General features: G+C 48.2%; 2 protein-coding genes across 3 annotated transcripts in view; one reads left to right on the top strand and one right to left on the bottom strand.

The window, feature by feature from the left end:
* Positions 1-15,366, top strand: part of ZFYVE1 (zinc finger FYVE-type containing 1) — a 57,692-nt gene extending 42,326 nt beyond the window's left edge. Inside the window, exons 5-12 of the mRNA XM_003824132.4 lie at positions 2,997-3,103; positions 5,891-5,999; positions 6,614-6,711; positions 6,804-6,921; positions 9,139-9,309; positions 9,901-10,081; positions 10,678-10,791; positions 13,726-15,366. Coding sequence (XP_003824180.1) covers positions 2,997-3,103; positions 5,891-5,999; positions 6,614-6,711; positions 6,804-6,921; positions 9,139-9,309; positions 9,901-10,081; positions 10,678-10,791; positions 13,726-13,958 — 1,131 coding nt within the window. The 3' untranslated portion in view covers positions 13,959-15,366. The remainder of the gene's footprint in view (positions 1-2,996; positions 3,104-5,890; positions 6,000-6,613; positions 6,712-6,803; positions 6,922-9,138; positions 9,310-9,900; positions 10,082-10,677; positions 10,792-13,725) is intronic.
* Positions 15,367-17,726: 2,360 nt separating this feature from the next.
* Positions 17,727-20,461, bottom strand: part of DCAF4 (DDB1 and CUL4 associated factor 4) — a 40,795-nt gene continuing 38,060 nt past the window's right edge. For both annotated transcript variants that reach the window (XR_008620916.2, XR_008620918.2), the window contains exon 16: positions 17,727-17,971. The gene's annotated coding sequence lies outside the window, so the exon portion shown is untranslated. The remainder of the gene's footprint in view (positions 17,972-20,461) is intronic.

The following is a 20,461-nucleotide window of genomic DNA, read 5'->3' as shown; positions in this document are numbered from 1 at the left end:
GTCCTTTGCTAGGATTTGGAGGAGGATGCAAAGGTAGGAAGCTGCTTTCACAGTATTTATGATCTAGTCCTGGAGATAAAATACAGCAAACCCATAGCTTTGCATCATTGCCTAATTATTTAATACCGAGTTACAGTATTGAGTACAATGGGCTGTCAGAGAAGGCAGAGAGTGATGTGGTTGGAGAGGCTTCATTGGAAGAGGTGAGACCACAAACATCCCTGAAGAATGGGTCTCAGGTAGAAGCAGGAGAGAGAACGCTGTATAGGCTGAAATGTATAGGCCGACTTATAATTCCACTTGCCCTGCTTCTCATTTATTCTCAGCATTTCTATATATTCATGTTTTCAATTTTTTTTTTTTTTGAGACGGAGTCTCACCCTGTCACCCAGGCTGGAGTGCAATGGCGTGATCTTGGCTCACTGTAACGTCTGCCTCCCGGGTTCAAATGATTCTCCTGCCTCAGTCTCCTGAGTAGCTGGGATTACAGGCGCCCGCCACCACGCCCAGCTAATTTTTGTATTTTTAGTAGAGATGGGGTTTCACCATGCTGGACAGGCTGGTCTCGAACTCCTGACCTCGTGATCCACCCACCTTGGCCCCCCAAAATGCTGGGATTACAGGCATGAGCCACCGTGCCTGGCCCCATGTTTTAACTCTTTATCAAAGTACCCCCGAGAAGTATAGGACTTATGCGTTATTTGTCAGACCATTTTTTTTTGTTGTTTGAAGTCCAGGGTTGCCGCTTGGTCAGCCGTGGCTGACGGATGGTGTTCTATGGCCTCTGCAGTAGCCCTGCAGGACCTGAGTGAGAATGTCCTTGGGTGAGTTGTGTACCTTCAGTTTGACCCACTCCTTGCCACTATTCTGGTCCTACACCTGACCTGACTCAACATTGATATTATGTGCCTTTGTAGGGACTTGAGTTTGCAACTCCTGGTGTTAAGACTGCATTGGACTTTTTAATGATCGCCATTCTAACTGGTGTGAGATGGTATCTCATTGTGGTTTTGATTTGCATTTCTCTGATGGCCAGGAAACAACAGGTACTGGAGAGGATGTGGAGAAATAGGAACACTTTTACACTGTTGGTGGGACTGTAAACTAGTTCAACCAGCGTGGCGATTCCTCAAGAATCTAGAACTAGAAATACCATTTGACCCAGCCATCCCATTACTGGGTATATACCCAAAGGATTATAAATCATGCTGCTACAAAGACACATGCACACGTATGTTTATTGCGGCACTATTCACAATAGCAAAGACTTGGAACCAACCCAAATGTCCATCAATGATAGACTGGATTAAGAAAATGTGGCACATATACACCATGGAATACTATGCAGCCATAAAAAAGGATGAGTTCATGTCCTTTGTAGGGACATGGATGAAGCTGGAAACCATCATTCTCAGCAAACTATTGCAAGGACAAAAAACCAAACACCGCATGTTCTCACTCATAGGTGGAAATTGAACAATGAGAACACTTGGACACAGGAAGGGGGGGAACATCACACATCGAGGCCTGTCGTGGGGTGGGGGGGAGGGGGGAAGGATAGCATTAGGAGATACACCTAATGTAAATGACGAGTTAATGGGTGCAGCACACCAACATGGCACATGTATACGTATGTAACAAACCTGCACGTTGTGCTCATGTACTCTAGAACTTAAAATATAATTAAAAAAAAAAAGATTGCATTGGAAACAGGAAAAGGAACCTTGCATAAGAAGTTCTAATTGTTCAGCTGAGCATGGTGGCTTACGTCTGTAATCCCAGCACTTTGTGAGGCCGAGGCGGGTGGATCACCTGAGGCCTGGAGTTCAAGACCAGCCTGGCCAAAATGGTGAAACCTCATTTCTACTAAAAATACAAAAAATTAGCCGGGTGTGGTGGTGGGTGCCTGTAATCCTAGCTACTTGGGAGGCTGAGGCAGGGGAATCTCTTGAACCCAGGGGACAGAGGTTGCAGTGAGCCAAGATCGTGCCAGTGCACTCCAGCCTGGGCAACAAGAGCAAAACTCCATCTCAAAAAAAAAAAAAGTTCTAATTGTTCTTCGTTTAAAACCTAACCTGCCCTTTTTCCAGATCTCCTTTAAAATTCTCTTCTGCCCGTTTACGGAAGGAAGTAACATATTGTCCTTTTGTTAAGGCTTCTTTCCCTTATTTTCCCTTGGATAATGCCTGGCTTCTTCACACTGGGGCTGGACTGAAAGTTAGAAGCTTGGAGCAGCATGTGCTTAGTGATTTCTAAAGCGTGGAAAGCGCCTTTCTATAATTAGCCTGAGGAATACTTTCAATATCCAGTAATAAGTGAAGATAGGATTAGGAATGGAAGCTACATTTCAACCTGAAATTTTCAGTTTGCTTTGTGGATATGTTATCTTCTTGGCATTTATTTTGGCCATTTGCTGTCCTTTGGGTAATGTCTGTTTTGGGGGTTGGTAGAGTTGATAAATGACTGGCAAACACTATAATAATTCTTCTTGTTTTTTTTTTTCTGGTGACATTTTTCCTGCTTTGAGTTTGTCTATGGCCTAGTAAACTCCAAGTAAGTGCCTGTGGTTATAGCTGGGATAGAAGCCCGGGAAACTCACAGATCACATCTGGGCTCTGCCTGTGGCTTAAAGAGGAGCCATCCTCGTGAGTCTTGGTTTCTTGGTTCCAGCCTCACATAGATGAAATGGGCATTCATCATTATTTGTGGTGGTCTTGAATAAAAGACTGAGTGGTGTGAGGTGTTTATAACCTGCAAGGCAATTAGGGGAGAACAGTAACTTTGCTTATCTTGACCTCTTGGGGAATGGGCTGGTTCTTTCCAAGGTTTCCCATGGTAAGGACTGATGTGAGTGGGGTCAGGAAGGTCAAGGGTAATGAGCAGAATTTACTGGATTTCTTCTGTGCCTGTGTTGCTTGTATGGTGCCTGCAGTGGGGGGCCAAAGTGCGGAGCTCTCTACTGAGTGCCATCATATGTCACCTTCCCTCCTTGGCAGGCACTAAGTGACCGCTTCAGCGGTGAGATCCCCGATGACCAGATGGCGCACAGCTCCTTTTTTCCAGATGAATATTTCACCTGCTCCTCCTTGTGCCTCAGCTGTGGGTAAGTAAGGCCACTCCCCCACCTCCCACCCCATACCTTGAGAATAGAGCCTTTGAGTGGTGCTTCCTAGACTTCGGTGTGGATGCAGATCCCCTGGGATCTTGCTAAATTACAGGTTCTGATTTAAATTATCCAAAATGGTACACTCCCATGTTCCCACAAGATCCTGGTGGTCTAGGAACCACACTTCTGAGGTAGCAAGAGCTTGAAGGACACATGGTGGTGGAGAATCTTCTGGAAATTCCAGCTGGTATAGATGTGAAATTGACCAGCTTCCGGTTTGGGAGGTTTTTAGGGCAGAAGACTTTGGGTTGCCTGCTTTTCTGTGTTTTTTCTACCAGAGTTTCCAGTCACTTATTCATAGTATTCTAAGTATTCAAGTGATATTTGAGTGCCCCCCTGTGCAAAGCACTATGGGTAGGTATTGATTCCAGGTGATTCCTTTCACTATTAGGGGAAATGTTTAGAGCACATTAGAATTTTCTGGGGAGCTTTCAAAATTATTGATGCCAGGGCACCACCTTCTGGGATTCTAATTAACGGGTCGTGTGTAGGACGTCTGCATTGCTATGTTTAAGATGCTCCTCAGAGGATTCTAAAGTGCAGCCCGAGCTGAGGACATTGAGTTGGGACAGTGCTTCCGAAACTTCAATTGCATATGCATCACCTTGAGATTCTGTTAGAATGCAGATTCGGAATCAGGTCTGGGTGAAACCTGAGATTCTGCATTTCTGTCAAGCTCCCGGGCAATGGCTGTGCCGCTGGTTTGTGGACCGCACTTTGTTACGGTTAGAGCAGTGATCCACAAATTTTAGCATGCATCAGAAAAACCTGAAGGGCAGGATCACTGGGTGCCCCCTCCACAGTTTCTAATTCAGTAGGTCTGAGATAGGGCCTGGGAGTTTGCATTTTAATAAATTTAATAAATTCTCGGCCGGGCACGGTGGCTTACGCCTGTAATCCCAGCACTTGGGGAGGCCGAGGCAGGTGGATCACGAGGTCAGCAGATCGAGACTATGGTGAAACCCTGTCTCTACTAAAAATACAAAAAAATTAGCCTGGCACGGTGGCCGGCGCCTGTAGTCCCAGCTACTCGGGAGGCTGAGGCAGGAGAATGGCGTGAACCCGGGAGGCGGAGCCCGCAGTGAGCTGAGATTGCGCCACTGCACTCCAGCCTGGGCGACAGAGTGAGACTCTTTCTCAAAATAAATAAATAAATAAATAAATAAATAAATTCTCAGGTGATGCTGATGTTCATGGGGACCACCCTTTGAGGATCACTGGATTAGTTTGAACTGTTGATGGCTGTTAAATCAGTGTGGTGACTTGTCTGATGGGCCCCAGGGGATTTAAATGCAGTGTGTCGAGGTCAGATGGCAGCCTCCATGTCCTGTAGACAATCCCTTCCACTCTTCACTACCAAATTGTCTTTGCTTCTACCAGAACCACCCTGTCCTGCACACTTCTCCTTTTACAGGAGTAGACCTGACCTACATCTGTTATGAATGGTCATTTCACTTTGAGTCCTGTAGGCCACCTGCTGCATGCAGAACCACCTCTGACCTTGCCGAGAAAAGGACCTGCTTCTTGGATTATACAGCCTGGGCAAGGGAGAACTAAGGATTATCTTGGAGAGTTCAGTTTGGAAAGGGGAGAGGGATGTTAGTTGACAGTGTGACTTACCTTCCTTTTTGCATGCCCCATGAGCCCAGCACAAGAGACTTAAGCACTGTTGGATCATTGCTTTCCCATTGTGAGCCTCCCCAGGATTTCTGGAACTTTCCCTTTTATCATAGTGAAATTCTAAAGTCCTGATCTCTGTTTTTGCATTATCAGGATGGCAGAGCTCATTGTTCATTTGGAAGGCTTGTTCAGCCTAAGCCTCCCCTTAATGCATTGCCAAATTTTGGGGTTGGTTTTCATTTTGCATCTTGGCAGCCTGTTCTGGGTAAATGTTCCATTTCATCTTGTTTGGATTTTTTGAGTCTTCTGAGAGCCGTTCAGGTTTCCTCTCTGGTCAAGTTGGTATCTTATGGCTCCTCCATTTCTGCTGAGGGGACAGGTAGTTTTTCCAACAAGGGATTTCTGGGTGTATTTTTTTTTTTAAGACAGAGTCTCGCTGTTGCCCAGGCTGGAGTATAGCGGTGTGATCTTGGCTTACTGCAACCTCCGCCTCCTGGATTCAAGCGATTCTCCTGCCTCAGCCTCCTGAGTAGCTGGGATTACAGGCATGAGCCACTATGCCTGGCTAATTTTTTTGTATTTTTAGTAGAGACGGGGTTTCTCCATGTTGGTCAGGCTGGTCTTGAACTCACTGCAACCTCCACCTCCTGGGTTCAAGCGATTCTCCTGCCTCAGCCTCCCGAGTACCTGGGACTATGGGTGCCCGCCACCATGCCCGGCTAAGTTTTGTATTTTTGGTAGAGTCGATGTTTCACCATGTTGGCTAGGCTGGTCTTGAACTTCTGACCTGAAGTGATCTGCCCCCCTCGGCCTCCCAAAGTACTGGGATTACGGACATGAGCCACCGTGCCTGGCTGAGATTTCTTTTTCCCCTGTGTTCTCATACAAGGATAGTAGTCGCTGTGCCTCTGTAGTGCTGTTGATTGCAAGTGTAACAAAGAGGCATGTGGGTTTCCGGCTACCCTTTCTGTGTTCAGCATCTGAGGCCCAGTTAGTAATCAAGGTTTGGTCGTGGCCTTGTGCCTGGCTCAGGGTCAGGCTGTTCTGTGTAAGTGGCACTGGCTCCTTTAGCCGTCTCATTGTCAGTCTTTGGGCTTCATTCAGGGTTGGATGTAAGAACAGCATGAATCATGGGAAGGAAGGCGTGCCTCATGAAGCCAAGAGCCGCTGCAGATACTCCCACCAGTATGACAACCGAGTGTATACCTGCAAGGTGAGTCCTCCGAGCTCCTCCCTGTGTCAGCAGTGGGCTTGCTGACCACTCTCTCTTTGGCAAGACTATCTTGGGGCCATTTTTTGCTGCATGCCGAAGTATTTGATATTCAAATTGAATATTTCTGGAACTTCTCTCCAGCTCTAACAAAAAGCACTCACATGTCTTCATTGGTGAGGGTCCCTTTGTTTACTGTTTTAAGCTTATTTTCTTCTCATTCTGTTGAGCTTGTATGTAAGGGTAATTTATATCGAACATTCATTCTTTTTTTTTTTTTTTTTTGAGACAGAGTCTTGCTCTGTCAGCCAGGCTGGAGTGCAGTGGCACAATCTTGGCTTACTGCAGCCTCCACCTCCTGGGCTGCAGCAATTCTCCTGCCTGAGCCTCCTGAGTAGCTGGGATTACAGATGTGTGCCACCATGCCCAGCTAATTTTTGTATTTTTAGTAGAGACGGGGTTTCACCATGTTGGCCAGGCTGATCTCGAACTCCTGAGATCAGGCAGATTGCTTGAGCCCAGGAGTTCACAACCAGCCTGGGCTGGTAAAACCCCGTGTCTATTAAAAAAACAAACAAAAAACAAACAATAAGCTAGCAGAGTGTTTCCTGTTTCAGGCCTGCTATGAGAGAGGCGAGGAAGTCAGTGTAGTGCCCAAAACATCTGCTTCCACTGACTCCCCCTGGATGGGTCTCGCAAAATATGCCTGGTCTGGGTGAGTTTAAACAACATGGCTCAAGGTTTTCTGGTGCGTTTGTCTCCCCAGGCACCTGGCTGGGTAACAGTATTGATTTGCTTTCCTTGTAGGTATGTGATCGAATGTCCTAACTGTGGCGTGGTCTATCGTAGTCGGCAGTACTGGTTTGGAAACCAAGATCCTGTGGATACGGTGGTGCGGACAGAGATTGTGCATGTGTGGCCTGGAGTAAGAACTGTTGGATTTCTCTGTTTTTCTTTATCTTGTGTCGTTCAGTTTTTCATGTGTATAGAAAACTGGAACCTGCTTAAAATTAAGGTTAACCATGAATTTCAGAATGTTGGCGGTTTAGAAAGGCATGATCTGGAGAGCTTTTTTGTTCTCTAGACCAAAATTGTTTTTATTTTTCTTGCATATATATTAGAAGTACAACTTTAAATGAAATAAACTAAAAATCTATAGTTTTACTCCTTTGGCAAATAAAACATTTTTGCATGTTCTACTCATTCATTTTCTATATGTGTATGTTTTTCTAGATGCAAATATTTACATGCCTTTTTCCTGCTTTTTTTTCTCACAATGCTATTTTATTTAGTTTTATTTCCACCTTTTTAAAAAAATCATTAAAATTCTAGTCACCATCTTCGTGTAAGAAAGCCATTTTTTTGTTACAGGAAATTTTCTTGAAGTATATTCTAAGAAGTGGGATTCCTATAGACCCTTAATCTTTTTTTTTTTTTTTTTTTGAGATGGAGTTTTGCTCTTGTTCCCCAGGCTGAAGTGCAATGGTGAGATCTTGGCTCTCTTGGCTCACTGCAATCTCCACCTCCCGGGTTCAAGTGATTCTCCTGCCTCAGCTTCCCGAGTAGCTGGGATTACAGGCATGACCGCCACGCCCGGCTAATTTTGTATTTTCAGTAAAGACAGGGTTTCTCCATGTTGGTCAGGCTGGTTTCAAACTCCCGACCTCAGGTGACCTGCCCACCTCGGCCTCCCAAAGGGCTGGGATTACGGGCGTGAGCCACTGCACCCAGTCTAATGATTATTTTTTAACTTTTGAATTCCAGATGTCAGAAATACAAATCTGTTTGTGAGGCAGTGATATCATGCTTTCATTCTGCATTAAATCACTGTTCACACTTAGCATTGTCCATAAATCACAACAAATCCAAAACCTTTTCCTTTCATGGAAAAAAGGCAAGTGATTATCCCCGAGGGACTTATTTTACTCTGTGTCATTGTCCTTGCTGGGTGATTCCTAAAGCCACCGTTCAGCCTAGGAGTCCTACCTGCAGGTCCTCTCCTGAGCTTTCCTGGATCCTATAGGTACCATAAAACTGAAGATTTCCTTATTTTTTAAACGGTTTTTTTTTTTTTTTTTTGAGATGGAGTCTTGCTCTGTCACTCAGGCTGGAATACAGTGATGTGATCTTGGCTCACTGCAACCTCCACCTCCTGGGTCCAAGCAATTCTCCTGCCTCAGCCTCCCGAGTAGCTGGGATTACAGGCACGTGCTACCACACTCAGCTAATTTTTGTATTTTTAGTAGAGACGGGGTTTCACCATGTTGGCCAGGATGGTCTCGATCTCTTGACCTCGTGATCCACCCACCTCGGCCTCCCAAGGTGCTGGGATTACAGGCGTGAGCCATCGCACCCGGCCGATTTCCTTATTTTTCTCCTCCTTTTTCTAATTTTCAGGCCCACTGAAATCTGTTATTATATAGTAGTCTCATTATGGGAGCCCACCTCCTTGGCATAATGGTTTATGCCATTACGTCCCAAGGATTTAACGTGGCCTTATAGCGAGAAAGTAAAGGTGGTAAGATAGTTTATGTTCCAGGAAAACAGGACTGCAGTAATTTACTCTCAGGTCACATTCTTCACAGTCCTTGAAATTAGGAGGATACAGATGCCTTCCCTGCTGTTTGTTTGCTCATTCCTTCCTTCCTTCCTTCCTTCATTCATTATTCAGCATACATTGCTGTGTACCTTGTGCCCTGCATTGAGCTAGTTACTTTACAAAATACAAAAATGACAAAGAGTTATTGTCAGGGAGTTCAGAGTTTAATAGGGAAGTCAGATACATAAATGGATATTGTACTTAGACACACAGAATTAGGATTCCTAGAGATGTCCAAGTATTAGAAGAACTGAGAGGAAAGGTTCTTAACTCAGCCTGCGGTGGGGCCCCCTGGAGGAGGTGTCATCTCCTGTATTGTATGGGCTTAGTAAGTCCTGAATTGAACAGCTACACATCAAGTCTTATGGTCACTTTGAAGAGAATAAAGCCAGAGGGATTCCTGGTGTGTCTCCGTTCTTCCCTGCCAGGGAGTTAGTGGTTCTGAGTTGGCTACGGTGAGTGTGCAACTCACCAAACATCCCTCTTCCTCCTTCCTTTCACTCCCTTCTCAGAGCATGATGGAAGCCTGCGTTTTCATTTCAGACTGATGGGTTTCTGAAGGACAACAACAATGCTGCCCAGCGCCTGTTGGACGGGATGAACTTCATGGCTCAGTCGGTGTCCGAGCTTAGCCTTGGACCCACCAAGGCTGTGACTTCCTGGCTGACAGACCAGATCGCCCCTGCCTACTGGAGGCCCAACTCCCAGATTCTGGTATGGTGTGGCAGAATGCCCCTCCACCCCTGGCACAGCCCATCCTACTTAATGCCGCTTTGCCCTGTGCTAAGCTTGTTCTGTGAGGGAGACGCAAACATTTTCTGCCAGTGCAGTGAGCTCTGTGAGTACCGACAAGGGGAGGAGTCGTTGAGGCAGCCAGTTTCTCTTTGCCCATTGATTTCCCTTCGTGTTTTCCTGCAAGTATTTTCTGTTTGGTGAGTTTTAGTTTCCTTGTGTGTGACGACCAGTGAATATTGCTTAGATATGTGAGGACCCAGATAAGAATCTGGAGGAAAAGGGGTCTTTAGAGGTTATTTAGGGTCATCCTCAGCTTGCTCCATTAACGCTACAGCACCCAGAGCAAGAGAGCACCCAGCTTCAACCCAGACACTTAGTGAAAGGAAACTCACTGTCCACCAGGCTTCCTTTCCATTCTCAGATAACGCGTTACTAGAAAGCTCTTGTCCTTGTTGAGCTAACGCCACCTGCCTTAGTTTCTGCTTGCTCCGGGGTCTTGTTGACTTTCTCAGCTGAGCAGACATGTACCATACCTACCTGCCTCTCTGTTTTGTTTTGGGCTTGGAACAGAGCTGCAACAAGTGTGCGACGTCCTTTAAAGATAACGACACTAAGCATCACTGCCGAGCCTGTGGGGAGGGCTTCTGTGACAGCTGTTCATCAAAGACTCGGCCAGTGCCTGAGCGGGGCTGGGGCCCTGCGCCGGTGCGGGTGTGTGACAACTGCTACGAAGCCAGGAACGTCCAGTTAGGTAACGTGGGACCTGGGAGCTGCAGGGGTGGAGGGGAGAACCTCCCACATTGGCCCTGGGTGCTAAGAACTGGATATCCAGACGCCCTAATCCTGCTCATAACCACATCTCCCTTGTGAGAGTACTTCTGGTCTTGGCCAGTCAGCCTCTAAGCTCCTTGTTAACAGCGTCCTATGGGTGCTGTTCCTCAGGGGCTCGAACCTGTCCTGCATTCTTAGCTGCAGAGGTGCTTCTGGGGGAAGGGAATGCGCACATAGCAACTGAATTCTGAAAAGGCTGCAGTGTTTACCAGAGATGGCTTAGACCAGTCTTCTCCTTTGAGAAGGTTCCAGTTTTCGCTCCTAGAACCTTTCTGCCTTACTTTAAAAGAAGGGTTATAAAGGAGCCCCAGAAGGTTGCAGCTAAAGGACTAACAGATGACATCTAATTTCAGAGTCTGGGCTGACCTGACCCACAGCACAGACCCTTGCAATAGTTGCAGGACAGCACAGTGGTGTCTGGGATCAGAATCCAGAAGCGTTCTGCTATTGGTCCCTGAGTTTTCCATTTGGGAGAGGACTTAGAGGTGACAGCATTTCCTTTATTACTGTCTACAGCTGTTACCGAGGCACAAGTGGACGATGAAGGTGGAACACTCATTGCTCGGAAGGTGGGCGAGGCTGTGCAGAACACTCTGGGAGCCGTGGTGACAGCCATTGACATACCACTAGGTGGGCCTGGCAGTGCTTCTCTTGGGGGTAGTGGATGCGGGTTGAGGGGTTTCAAAGTGAGTGGGCTGTCACTTTGTAAAGGCTTGCCAACCTAGATTGAGATGGGTGGTAAAGGAATCAATTACACAATGCCACACATTTGCTTGCTTCTGCTGAATGCCTTAGTAGTTTCATGTTTATTGCTGGAAGCCATTCGAGCTACCTTAAAATGTAAAGGCTTAAAACAGCCATCTTTGATGTCTTTGCAGGTCTAGAAGTCAGGAAGGGTAATTATTCAGCTCCAAGTGGCATTGGCTCTAGTTACTACCTGATATTCCAGGGTGGTAGCTGGAGTGGTCTCAAGGGTCCAAGCTGACCTCACTTACAAGCTGGGTGCCTTGGCAGGGACAGTTAGGAAGCTGTGTGTAGCAGAGCCTCACCCGGTCTTTGTATTCTCCAGGCCTCTTCAGTGGTTTCTTTGGCACTTCTTAAATGATGTCAGGGTTCCAGGAGTTAATGTTCCAAGAGACAGGAAGTGGACGCTGCCCATCTCTTTTTTTTGTTTGTTTGGTTTTTTTTTGAGATGGAGTCTTACTCTGTCACCCAGGCTGGAGTGCAGTGGTGCGATCTTGGCTCACTGCAACCTCCGCCTTCCAGGTTCAGGCAATTCTCCTACCTCAGCCTCCCAAGCAGCTAGGATTACAGGCACGTGCCACCACGCCCAGCTAATTTTTGTATTTTTAGTAGAGACAGGGTTTCACCATGTTGACCAGGCTGGTCCCGAACTCCTGAGCTCAGGTGATCCACCCGCCTTGGCCTCCCAAAGTGCTGGGATTACAGGCGTGAGCCACTGTGCCTGGCTGAAGCTGCCCATCTCTTGAGGCCTAGGACTGCAGACAGGCACTTCTGCTGTCATCTCCTGGAGTCTCCTGCCGTCACAGGTTTGTCTAGATTCAAGGGAGGGGGCAGGAGTGTCAAAGATGGAAAGTGGGTGAAAGATTCTATGGCTGTCTTTAGTCTGTCACACCAGCCAAACTGTTAGTAGTTTAAGATTTAAAATAGCTGGCCGGGCACCGTGGCTCACGCCTGTAATACCAGCACTTTGGGAGGCCAAGGCAGGCGGATCACGAAGTCAAGAGATCAAGACCGTCTCGGCCAACACACGGTGAAACCCCGTCTCTACTGAAAATACAAAAAAATCAGCCAGGCGTGGTGGCGGGCGCCTGTAGTCCCAGCTACTAGGGAGGCTGAGGCAGGAGAATGGCATGAACCCGGGAGGCGGAGCTTGCAGTGAGCCGAGATCGCACCACTGCACTCCAGCCTGGGCAACAGAGCGAGACTCTGTCTCAAAAAAAAAAAAAAAAAAAAGATTTAAAATAGCTACCCAGCCCTGGATGTGAGGGGTATTTGTATTTAGGATGGCGAGGGGGAGAGGGAGGGAAATCAACCAGTGCTTGGCAGGCTTACGCAAGGCTGGCTAGGCCTGGGGCAGCGTGGCACATTGTAGGGGAGCGAGCAAAAGTGGGTAGTGATGAAAATGGCCTGGAGCAGATTTCCTCATTGCAGCTCACAAAGTGAGTAGATGATATAGGAATTGCTGGATTTGCCCAAGCTTAAATCTCAGGTTGCATCTGTCCCCAGGGGTACCTGGGAGAGGCAAGAACTGTCCTTGGCACAGAAGGCAGAGCATAGCCTGCTGGCTGTGCTCACCAAGTGCTCCCATTCTGAGCGCCCACAGGGTGTACCAGGCCAGTGTGTCAGGCATGTTCTTTCTTCTCATCCTCATCACAGCTCTTGAAGGTGGGTTGTTAAAGATAAGTAAGCCCCTGAGAGGTTAGCTAACCTTTCTTTTTTTTTTGAGACTGACTCTCGCTATTGTCCAGGCTGGAGTGCAGTGGTATGATCTTGGCTTACTGCAACCTCCACCTCCCAGGTTTAAGCGATTCTCATGCCTCAGGCTTCCAAGTAGCTGGGGTTATACCACCACGCCCGGCTAATTTTTATATTTTTAGTAGAGACAGGGTTTCACCATGTTGGCCAGGCTGGTCTCGAACTCCTGACCTTGAGTGGTCCTCCTGCCTCTGCCTCCCAAAGTGCTGGGATTATAGGTGTGAGCCACCATGCCCAGCCTTAGCTAACCTTTCTTAATCCGGCAGCTGCTGATTAACCTGATCTCAGTAGAATTGGGATTTGAGTGTCTGACTCCAGAGCCCAGACTTCTTTATAGTTCCTCCAGGTGTTCTTAACACGGCTGCCCCTTCAGTTTACAAGGAGGGCTTCATAGATACATAAAGATCAAGGAGCTGGGTGTGGGGGTGCATGCCTATAATCCTAGCTACTTGGGAGACTCAGGCAGGAGGCTCCCTTGAGTCCCAATAATTTGAGACCAGCCTGGGCAACAGTGTGAGACCCTGTCACAAAAGAGAAAGAAAGGGCGTGGTGGCTCATGCCTATAATCTTATGCCTACAATCCCAGCACTTTGGGAAGCCGAGGTGGGCAGATCACTTGAGACTAGGAGTTCGAGACCAGCCCGGACAACATGGTGAAACCCTGTCTCTACAAAAATTAGCCAGGTGTGGTGGTGCACACCTGTAGTCCCAGCTACTTGGGAGGCTGAGGTGGGAGGATTGTTTGAACCCAGGAGGCAGAGGTTGTGGTGAGCCGAAATCATGATACTGCACTCCAACCTGGGCGACAGAATGAGACTCTGACTCCAAAAAATCTTAAAAAATGTGAAAAAGGAAAAGGGAAAATCAGTGCCTATGTGACAGCCCCAAAGACTCTGATCTGGATGTGAGTGGCAGAGCCTGGGCTTCTGCATTTTTAAAAAGCTCTGTCAGCAATTCTGTGTGCAGTTGGGATTATAAGCCAGTAAGCATCCGAGGATGGCCTCTTGCTAGTTGGGCCTCGGGGTATTGGGCTTTGGGTGTCCTGACCATTGTTCCCTGCCTTAGGTCTGGTAAAGGACGCGGCCAGGCCTGCGTACTGGGTGCCTGACCACGAAATCCTCCACTGCCACAACTGCCGGAAGGAGTTCAGCATCAAGCTCTCCAAGCACCACTGCCGGGCCTGCGGACAGGGCTTCTGTGATGAGTGCTCCCATGACCGCCGGGCTGTCCCTTCTCGTGGCTGGGACCATCCCGTCCGAGTCTGCTTCAACTGCAATAAAAAGCCCGGTGACCTTTAACCCCAGCCCCCTCTCCGAGTCCTTCACAATTCCTTAGGTTCTCAGGGTTAGAAACAGTCTTGCGAGGTAGGCCCTCCTCCCGGTCACCTGCTGTGGTGTGTGTCCTCTCCTCTCCGCATCCAGGGCCACTTTCCCTCAGTGGGGGTGAGCCTGGCGGCAGGCCTGAAGGTGTGGACCCCTCAGGGCAGGGGACCTTGCAACTTATCGCAAAGGGGAATGAACCTGAATCCGTTGCATTTATTTCAGTTAAAAATAATGAATATATATGTGTATATCTCTCACTCGGGGCGTATCGAGGCTGCTGCTGGCTGCGAAGACTTCGCACAGTCTCCTCCGCACAGGGTGAGGTGGCAGTGGCAGCACGTCTTCCTCATGAGCCGAGCCAGGTCCATGGCCACCACGTGGCTGGCCCCTTCCTCTGCTGCTCTTGGAGCCTTGGAATCCTCTTCTGTCCTTGGCTCTTCCCTCCATGCCTGTCAGCTGCCTGGGGAGTGAGCCTCCCTGGTCCTTCCTGCCTGAAACAGCCTGAAGGGAATTCTCCCTAGGTCTCCTGGGAGTCGAGTCCCAATTCTTGGCTTAAGCCTGTTTTAGTCAGAGACCACCCAACTTAGCGTGCAGGTCACCGGAGTGGGTGGAGGGTCAGAGGTTGGGTCTTCGGCCCTGAGAAGTAGAAATGCAGGGGCCGTGCTGTCCCTGGTCCCCCATGGAACAGCAAGGAAGGAACTGAGCCTTCTCCAGCAGGGCTTCCTGTCCCGACGCTTCTGTCTCCACTCGGCTTTCCCAAAAGGCGGCACCCAGCTCCTCAATCGAAGTACCCGCCTCCCACCTCTCGGCCCCCTCGAGCCCACCATCTGCTTCTGAGTGTCGCACTAGGATTTTCATTGCTTATTTTAAAGTGTCTTAATCCTTTGTTCCCAGACACACAACCCCTCTAGCTCTTGGAGGGGCGATCGTGAGAAACCTTCCAGGGAAACTGAGCACAGGATGAACTGTTAGTTGTTTTTAAAAGTCTATATAAATATTTCAACAGATCGTAAAGAAAAAATTTATCTCTTTGGTCCTTGCAAGAGAAGTCAAAGGAACTTTTGTTTCTCCTCAAGAGCCTGGACATCTCTGTCTGTCATGACTGGAAAGGGCCCGTTGTGCTGAAATCCTATCATCATGGTGGATTTGATCTTCAGTGGCCAAACACGAATTAAAGTATAATTCTTAACTGAACTGGTGGGTGGGTTGAGCTTTAGGGAAGTATATGGCGGTCATTCCTGGTGCGCGTATCGGTGTGACATGAGCCCTGGAGTGTGTCGTCCCTCTCAGCCCTGCTCCTCCTGCCTCCTGGGGCCCAGTGACTGGGACCCTACTCTAGAACTGTGTACCATCCAATTCGCCATCATAAAGGAATCTTCCTGCATCTCGACTGTGCTGGCTCTTTCCTCTCATTCCATCAGTGCCTTCCAGCCACCATCTGTCTCCAGCTGATGGCGGCTTTCCAAGCAGAGGCCAAGTAAGGGGCATGTTTCAAGGGCGGTAATATTTTACCTGCAAATACTGCAGTCTTTTACTCTGACAAATAAGAACTTTTTCAAAACCATAGCCGGCTGGGCGTGGTGGCTCATGCCTGTAATCTCAGCACTTTGGGAGGCCAAGGCCGGGGAGGGGGGGGATCACTTTAGGTTGGGAGTTCGAGACCAGCCTGACCAACATGTAGAAACCCCGTCTCTACTAAAAATACAAAAAATTAGTTGGGTGTGGTGGCGCAATCTTGTCATCCCAGCTACTTGGGAGGTTGAGGCAGGAGAATGGCGTGAACCCGGGAGGCGGAGCTTGCAGTGAGCCGAGATCGAGCCACTGCACTCCAGCCTGGGCGACAGAGCGAGACTCCGTCCCAAAAAAAAAAAAAAAAAAAAAAAAAAGGCCAGGCGCGGTGGCTCACGCCTGTAATCCCAGTACTTTGGGAGGCCAAGGCGGGAAGATCATGAAGTCAGGAGATCAAGACCATCCTGGCTACCATGGTGAAACCCCATCTCTACTAAAAATACAAAAAAATTAGCCGGGCGTGGTGGTGGGCACCTGTAGTCCCAGCTACTCTGGAGGCTGAGGCAGGAGAATGGCTTGAACTCAGGAGGTGGAGTTTGCAGTGAGCCGAGATTGCGCCACTGCACTCTAGCCTGGGTGACAGAGTGAGACCCCGTCTCAAACAAACAAACAAACAAACACCATAGCCAAGTACCCCCAAACCATGATCCTGTGCAGTGGATGTCAGTCTCATGACCACAGCCTGTTGTCCCCAGCCCTTCGCTAGATACCATGCCCCACCCAGATCAGTGTGCTGACTGGGACCAGAGCTTTGAGCTGGTCATGAATATTCCTTTATGTAGGGAAGGCAATAGCTGACGGTCATGGAATTCTCTCTAGTGACTAGAGGGCCCCCACATTCTTACCACTTATCCTGTACTTAGAGGTGTTCCTCAGACCTTTCTGCAGCCGGGGTCACCCGGCAGACCCCCTTTCTGCAGCCGTGGCATTGGCTGAGCAAGGCTCAGCGGTGGCGGTTTCACAGCTTGGGTTCTCTGGGTTACACTCTGGCAGCTGTCGAGTCAGGGTCTGTTGAGGAATCCTCTCGCACAGTAGAAGAGATGGGGTATTAGTCCGGATTTTCACTCCCTAGGTTTAAAATACGTAGTCCTGGCTAGGCGTGGTCACTCATACCTGTGATCCCAGCACTTTGGGAGGCCAAGGTGGGCGGATCACTTAAGCCCAGGAGTTTGAGACCAGCCTGGGCAACGTGGTGAGTGAACCCTGTCCCTACCAAGAAAACCAACCCCTCCCCCCAAAAAAGCTGGGTGTGGCAGCGCACGCCTGTAATTCCAGCTACCGGGAGGCTGAGGTAGGAGGATTGCTTGAGCCTCAGAGATGTCACTGTACTCTAGCCTGGGTGACAGAGTGAGACCCTGTCTCAACAACAAAAACAAACCTATTGAACTATTATACATCTATACTTCAGCTTGATTTTCTCAAACTGAATACTACGTAACCAATCAGCACCCAGATTAAGAAACAGAACATGGCTGTCCTGCAAGAACTCCTGGTCCCTCCCCCCACCAGGAGTAACCACTATCCTGACATGTAGTAACAGATTTTCGTCCCCTCTCCTTTTCAGGGGGAGCCATGGAAAGGGTTTTAATCACTTTCTGGTTTAAAAGGCTTGCTCATAGGTAGAGACAGTTGTTGAACATATCCCTGAGGGCTGTGACTGGAGATTGCAACTTGTGGCTGAGAATGACGCGGTCTCCTGATCAATGAGACCAAGTGGGATCCTTACACATCCCTTGGGTTTAACTGCTGATTTATTTGGGAACCGGAAAAGCAAAGAGAACCAATATTTAGGTGCCTGTTAACGTGCCTTGCACTATGCTAGGAGCTTTACATGGTTAATTGTCACAACCACACTGGAAGGTCCGCAGTAGGGTTCTTGTCTTACAGCCTAAGACACTGGCTCCTAGAGGATCAGAAGCCCAGCGTTGCCCGGCACACTCCAAGCTGGCCTGAGTCCAGGCAGCCCCAGACCCCTTCTATCACCATCGCACTGTAGAGTTTCTCCCCGTTTTCCTTCCCCTTCACAGCTTGTTAATTCTTTTGCATTTCCAGGTAAGGTCAATATCTTCTTAGGAGGAAAGGTATGAATCAAGGTGACTGCTAGTGTGGTCAGCAAGCTTAGCTTTGATCATTTCCATTGGCCTTGAAGAGTCTCAGGGCTGAGGGCAATCACACTTTTTCACTAAAAGCAGCTTTATTTTTCACTAAAAAGACTCACTGGCTGAGAGATTAAGCAAGTTGATCTAGCCTATAACATGAGCTAAGCTTCCATTTTTTTTTTTTTTTTGAATTTTATAGAGATGGGGTTTTGCCGTGTTGCCCAGGCTGGTCTTGAACTCTTGGCTCAAGCAATCTGCTGCCTTGGCCTCCCAAAGTGCAGGGGGTACAGGTGTGAGCCATTGCTCCTGGCCAGCTTCCAACTGTTAAAAAAAATTGATTCAATGTTAATTTTGCAGCTATGTTTGCATTTTCCATTTCAGACTTACCATGATTAGGGAGAGACAGTGGAACCCACAATCGTAGTCTGTAATTCTTCTCATCATGAATAGGATGTTTTAGTTACTGTACAAAATCTGAGCACATTTTAACTCCTAAATCTTAAATTGCACCTGGTATAATTTTTTTTTAATGTACTTTGGAAATCGTCACATACTCGTGAACACTAAAGCCCATAGGGTATGGGGTTTTCTGGGATTAGATAATCTGTAATTTAGTGACAGGCTCATGTGAACAGAGCCATCTTTGAAACTACCATTTGTAGACAGCGAGCCATGCAGTCCTCCAGTACATGATGCTGTACTGAGGGACTTAACCACTGCCACGTTTTCAACAGCCACCTTAAACTGGCCATACCCTTAACTCTAGCCAGAATCTCTCTGACGCTCTGGCTTTATCCTTAGATAACTCCATTTCATATCCAAAGATAGTGGAACTCAGCTGGGCATGGTGGCTCGTGCCTATAATCCCAGCACTCTGGGAGGCTGAGGTGGGAGGTTCACTTGAGGCCAGGAGTTTGAGACCAGCCTGGGCAACATAGCAAGACCCTGTCTCTGTGAAAACAAGCACAAAAACACTGCAACACAAGCAGAGCCTGAATGGATTTCCCAGCCACCATGGCACTTCGGTTCTGGCTGCCCTGGACTACCAGGAGCATTTGTGTCTGCGTGCCTTTGCTCAGATTATGGCGTCTACAGAGAATATCCTTTTTGGTATTGCAACAGCTGCCTTTATTCACGCGAAGCCAAGAGTGCAAGCAGGCAGGCAGGTAGGAGCAAGCAGGGAGACCTGAGCAAAGATACGATAGCCAGGCCCAGGCCAGAAGGTACTGTGGGAGGCAGAGGCAGTGAGTCTTAAGGAAAGAGGAAGAAAAGGGGAAACTGTTGAACTGAACCCAAGAAGATCTTAAATGTCCAGAGGAACAGTAAGAAGCCCATTCTCCCCAACACAAGGGGCCTAATAAGAGTCTTGAACTTCAGTAGGAGCCTCAGCTGGCTCTGCTACACTTATCAGCAGAAGACCTTGGGCAAATCACTCTCTTGAGATTCAGTTTTTTCTTCTGTAAAGTGTGGAAATTTACTTTCTAGGGTTGTAGTAATGAAAGCAAAATCATGCTGGCAAAACAAAAAATTGTTCATCTATCATAACAAGTGTCTAGTTGCGTCAAATGCTGGGGAAACGAAACTTCCTGAGGTGTCTTTTACGCTGAGCCTTAAAAGTTGGACTTTTCTGGATGAAAAGGAGTTGGGCGGCTTGAGCAGAGGCCCAGGTGTGTGGGGGACAGGCTTGAAACGTGGTGTCCCGAGAGCACCAGGTGTGAGGCAGAGATGGCGCAAGAGGATGGAGAGGCATATGAGGTCAGATCACAAAAGGCCACACGCTCTATCTGAGTCACAGGAAGCCATCAAAAGCAAAGATCTAGAAAGATCATTCCTGTGGCAGTACAGTGGATGGACTGGAGAGGACAGACTTAGAGTAGGACCAGAGCCTTTTAGCAACACGTACAAATGGAGAAATCAAGAAGAAATGGAGTTTAGCCTGAAATTGTTTTTGGAGATGGTTGAGTGGAAGATTTAGACCAGGACAGATCTAGGGTTGACAGGCAATAGAGAGGGGCTGACTCGGTGTTCGATGAAGGATGCCTGCTGTGAGGAACCTTTCTGGGGACACCCAGGAGGCTGGCAGTGCCCTCCAAACCATGTTGGGCCAGTTGGATTCTCGGGTGTCCACAGCAACATGGGACATGAGGCAGTATTTATTTGTGGGCTTTTTTTTTTTTTTTTTTGAGACAGAGTCTTACTCTGTCACTCAGGCTGGAGTGCAGTGGTGCAATCTCGGCTCACTGCAACCTCCGCCTCCAGGGTTCAAGGGATTCTCCTGCCTCAGCCTTCTGAGTAGCTGGGATTACAGGCGTGCACCACCACGCTTGGTTAGTTTTTGTATTTTCAGTAGACACGGGGTTTCACCACGTTGGCCAGGTTGGTCTTCAACTCCCAACCTCAAGTGATCCCAAAGCGTTGGGATTACAGGCGTGAGCCACCGCACCCGGCCAGTATTTGTGGACATTTTTGATAACCAGTGTGTGCCATTCATTGTTGTCTCTAGAAGGCTATAAGTAAGCAAACACTGAGCTAGTCAGCAAGGGGTCTATCACAGCTCAGTGCTGCCGTCACAATCACCTGCTCATTTGCTACCTTTCATTGTCACCTGGGGAGTAGGGCAAAATGGAAAATCCTTCAAGGCCAGGCACGGTGGCTCACACCTGTAATCCCAGTGCTTTGGGATGCCAAGGCATCCCTTTGAGGCCAGGAGTTCTAGACCAGCCTGAGCAACATGGCAAAATCCTGTCTCTACAAAAAAAGAAACCCCAAAACCTCAAAAATCAGACTGATGTGGTGGCACACGCCTGTAAT

Source organism: Pan paniscus, chromosome 15, assembly GCF_029289425.2.
Source record: "Pan paniscus chromosome 15, NHGRI_mPanPan1-v2.0_pri, whole genome shotgun sequence".
Taxonomy (NCBI): domain Eukaryota; kingdom Metazoa; phylum Chordata; class Mammalia; order Primates; family Hominidae; genus Pan; species Pan paniscus.
Note: the sequence above shows the minus strand (reverse complement) of the source record. Positions and strands in the feature narration are given on the sequence as shown.